At 40.9% G+C, this 4,183-nt stretch overlaps 1 protein-coding gene across 1 annotated transcript; it reads left to right on the top strand.

The window, feature by feature from the left end:
- Positions 1 to 943: 943 nt before the first annotated feature.
- Positions 944 to 3,004, top strand: LOC147738016 (uncharacterized). Its single transcript, XM_086951956.1, has 4 exons — positions 944 to 1,038; positions 1,123 to 1,355; positions 1,440 to 1,772; positions 2,025 to 3,004. The coding sequence occupies exons 1-4, from the start codon at positions 944 to 946 to the stop codon at positions 3,002 to 3,004; spliced, it is 1,641 nt and encodes a 546-aa protein (XP_086808082.1).
- Positions 3,005 to 4,183: the final 1,179 nt, after the last annotated feature.

The raw sequence follows: 4,183 nt of genomic DNA, 5'->3' as shown, positions 1-4,183 counted from the left end.
TAAAGAAGACTCCGAAGCTGACACGCTAACAACCAAAAGATTGGAAAATCACCTTTGTTCAACAACCGTTTTTAACCAGTTACGCAAGTTTGAGACCATCTGACTCAGGATATAACACCTCGATCCACTCTGCTCACTCTTGCGAAAACCTTAAAAATTCACCACTTTATTGTGTTCATGACCATCTCAGATTGTTTCCTTTTTATTATGTACTGTTCTGTAATTCTATGTAAATCGCCTCAACATTATCTGTTGTGCAGGAGTGATATGTAAAACTGATTAAATGAGCACTGTTGCGCAATAGCTAATGTGAATAAATCCTCGTCTTCAGAACTACAAACCTTAACCTTACACCAAACATAGAAAGGGTAAAAGGAACTGATGTTCTGCGACTAATGATCCACAATAGTACTGTGCATATTTTAATGTCCTCGGTTACTGCCATTGCGCCAGTGCAAAAAGTGACTTCTCAGCTTAAGCATTAAATATCAGACTAACACCTTATCACTGCATTGCTAAGAACCTATACAAATAGATTTGAGAAAAACTTCAGTCACAAAATAAGTTGCTGCCAGAGAGGCTATAACCAAAAGACTAATATCTGCTAGAAACATTTCGACAGGTGTTACAGGGCTGCTTCCAGACATATTTTGCTCAAATCAAGTGTTAAGAAGATTACATACAATTTCTTTTAGAGATAAGTGCTGAACATTATCTAAACAAGCCCGACTCTAAAATCAAGTTCACTCTTACTGTGGCATATAAGCAAGAGAAAAGTAGAGATATTACCTCTAGGAATACAATTGATAAAAGCACGGGCTGTGAGAACAAATTCAGTGTTCAAACCCGTCTCAATCAAAGCAAAATAACCCAAGTTGGGGAAAAAAGTTACCTGTGCCAACTAAGATTCAGCCATAAATCTCATCTCACTGAATTTGAGAGAATGCTCAATGGGGAAAACCACTCTCAGTGCAAAGTATGCCAAAAAAGTTTCAGGCGTAAATCTTATCTCACTAAGCATATGAGAATCCACACTGGGGAAAAACCTTATCAGTGCTCTGAATGCCAGAAAAGGTTTAGTTTCAAACCTAGTCTCAATCTACATGCATTAACCCACTCTGTAGAAAAACCTTACCAGTGCCCTGAATGCCAGAAATGTCTCAGTGACCAAAACAGTCTCACTCGTCATATAAGAACCCACACTGGGGATAAACCTTATCAGTGCACGGATTGCCAGAAATGTTTCATTGAGAAAAACAGTCTCACTCAGCATAGAAGAACCCACACTGGGGATAAACCTTTTCAGTGCTCTGAATGCCAGAAATGTTTCAGTTACAAAAGCAGACTCATTGAACATATGAGAATCCAATGTGGGGAAAACCCTTATCAGTGCTCTGAATGCCCAAAACATTTCAAACTTAAATCACTTCTAACTGCACATGTGAGATTCCACACTGGGGAAAAACCTTATCAGTGCTCTGAATGCCAGGAAAGATTTTGTAACAAACAACGTCTTTCTCAACATGCAATAACCCATTCTGTGGAACAACCTTATCAGTGCTCTGAATGCCAGAAATGTTTCAGTGTAAAACGTAATCTCACACGGCATACAAAGATCCACACTGGGGCAAAACGTTATCAGTGCTCTGAATGCCACAAATGTTTCAGTGACAAAAACTGTCTCACTCGGCATACAAGAACCCACACTGGGGAAAAACCTTATCAGTGCTCTGAATGCCAGAAATGTTTCATTGACAAAAACAGTCTCACTCATCATATAAGAACCCATACTGGGGAAAAACCTTTTCAGTGCTCTGAATGCCAGAAATGTTTCATTGACAAAAATAGTTTCACTCATCATATAAGAGCCCACACTGGGGAGAAACCTTTTCAGTGCTCTGAATGCCAGAAATGTTTCAGTTACAAAAGCAAACTCATTGAACATGCAATAATCCATTCTGTGGAACAACCTTATCAATGCTCTGAATGCCAGAAATGTTTCAGTGTAAAAAGTAGTCTCACACGGCATACAAAGATCCACACTGGGGAAAAACCTTATCAGTGCTCTGAATGCCAGAAATGTTTCATTGACAAAAGAACTCTTTCTCAACATACAATAACCCACACTGGGGTAAAACCTTATCCATGCTCTGAATGTCAGAAATGTTTCAGAGACAAACGCAGTCTCACTCAACATATAAGAACCCACACTGGGGAAAAACCTTATCAGTGCTCTGAATGCCAGAAATGTTTCAGAGACAAACGCAGTCTCACTCAACATATAAGAACCCACACTGGGGAAAACCTTTATCAGTGCTCTGAATGCCCAAAACATTTCCACTGTAAATCACTTCTAACTGCACATTTGAGATTCCACACTGGGGAAAAACCGTATCAGTGCACTGAATGCGACAAATGTTTCAGGGTAAAAAGCAATCTCACTCAGCATATAAGAACCCACACTAGGGAAAAACCTTATCAGTGCTCTGAATGCCAAAAATGTTTCGGCCAAAAAAACAGTCTCATTATTCATATAAGAACCCACACTGGGGAAAAACCTTATCGGTGCTCTGAATGCCACAAATGTTTCAGTGAAAAAACCAGTCTCACTCAGCATATAAGAACACACACTGGGGAAAAACCATATCAGTGCTCTGAATGCCAAAAATATTTCTGCCAAAAAAACAGTCTCATTATTCATATAAGAGCCCACACTGGGGAAAAACCTTATCGGTGCTCTGAATGCCACAAATGTTTCAGTGAAAAAAACAGTCTCACTCCGCATATAAGAACCCACACTGGGGAAATACCTTATCAGTGCTCCAAATGCCAAAAATGTTTCAGCCTTAAATGTAATCTCACTAAACATATGAAAATCCATACTGGAGAAGAAAATTATCAGTGCTCTAATTGTCAGAAAAGATTCAGAGGTAGAGATAATTTCAAGCGCCATAAGAAAACACACCATCAAAATATTTTAGTGCCAGAAAAGCATCAGTTTTAAACACAATCTCACTCTACATGAGCAGATGCACACAGGGAAAAAACATTACCAATGCTGTGAATGCCAGAAATTCCTATCTGATAGGCACAGCCTCACTAGCCATAAGCGATTCTCCATATTGATGAAAAACCTTATGAGTGTTCTGAATGCCAGAAAAGCTGCAGAGAAAAACGCTATCTCACCATGAGAAACTCCACACTGGAGAAAATCCTTATGCCATAAAAGCTAGTATCTGAAAGACAGAATCTGAAAGAAACACGTTCGTGTTGAATGAATGAATGAATAGCATTTTTATACCGCGCAAAACTTAGCCCCAAGGGGCATCAAGGCGCCAGACAAACAAACAAAAGGTCCACATTACCAGATAGATGAACCAGGAAGCCACAAAAGGCGCAGTCCCTAATATGCCTGAGAGAAAAGCCAGGTCTTCAGGTGTTTTTTGAAGACCGCTAAAGAGGATTGGCTAGTGAGCTCAAAAGGGAGAGAGTTCCAGAGTTTAGGAGCTAGAACAGAAAAAGCTCTGCCTCCCCACTTTGCCTTTGTGAACTTGGGGACCACAAGCAAATTCTTGGAAGAAGACCGGAAGGTTCTACTGGGGGAATACACACACAGAAGGGCCCTGATACCTTCCGAGCCTGCGCCGTAAAAAGCACCATGGGCTAAGCACAGGAGTTTAAAGGTAATCCTAGAGGGGATGGGAGTTCCTGCCAAAAGTCTTGAATCATTTGAAAAGATACCATCCAGCGTATGGCCGGCCAAATGTGTGGGGCCAATGACCAGTTGACCCAAACCACATGCCGCTAGACCATCTACAAGTACTGCAGTATCCTTCGATTCTATGGCCTCTAAGTGAAAATTAAAATCGCAGAGAATACTGAAGTGGGGCTTATTAACGTAGGGCTCTATCAATTTAAGGATGTCATGGGCAAAGGTCGTTCTGGGGCCAGGAGGTCTATAACAGAGAATACCAGAGAAAGAGGCAGAGGGAAGGAAATTAATAGAGAAATACAAAGCCTCAAACTTATCAGAGGGTAAAGAAAGAGGCTTAGTGCTACAAGTAAAAGTGCCTCTGAAAAGGATACCCAGGCCACCTCCCTTTCGTCCTGACCTATCCATTCTGGCCAAAGAATAGCCCTCGGGGACTGCCACTACGAAGTCAGGGCCGGAGGTTTCAGAACC

This window comes from Lissotriton vulgaris, chromosome 1_1 (genome assembly GCF_964263255.1).
Source record: "Lissotriton vulgaris chromosome 1_1, aLisVul1.2, whole genome shotgun sequence".
Lineage (NCBI taxonomy): Eukaryota > Metazoa > Chordata > Amphibia > Caudata > Salamandridae > Lissotriton > Lissotriton vulgaris.
The sequence above is the reverse complement of the archived record's forward strand: the minus strand, read 5'-3'. Positions and strand labels throughout refer to the sequence as shown.

Coding starts and splice junctions, on each gene's coding strand:
- LOC147738016 (XM_086951956.1), top strand. CDS start 944: ATGCTCAATGGGGAAAACCACTCTCAGTGCAAAGTATGCCAAAAAAGT. Junction 1,039..1,122: donor CATATGAGAATCCACACTGG/GGAAAAACCTTA, acceptor AACCCACTCTGT/AGAAAAACCTTACCAGTGCC. Junction 1,773..2,024: donor TGACAAAAACAGTCTCACTC/ATCATATAAGAA, acceptor GTAGTCTCACAC/GGCATACAAAGATCCACACT.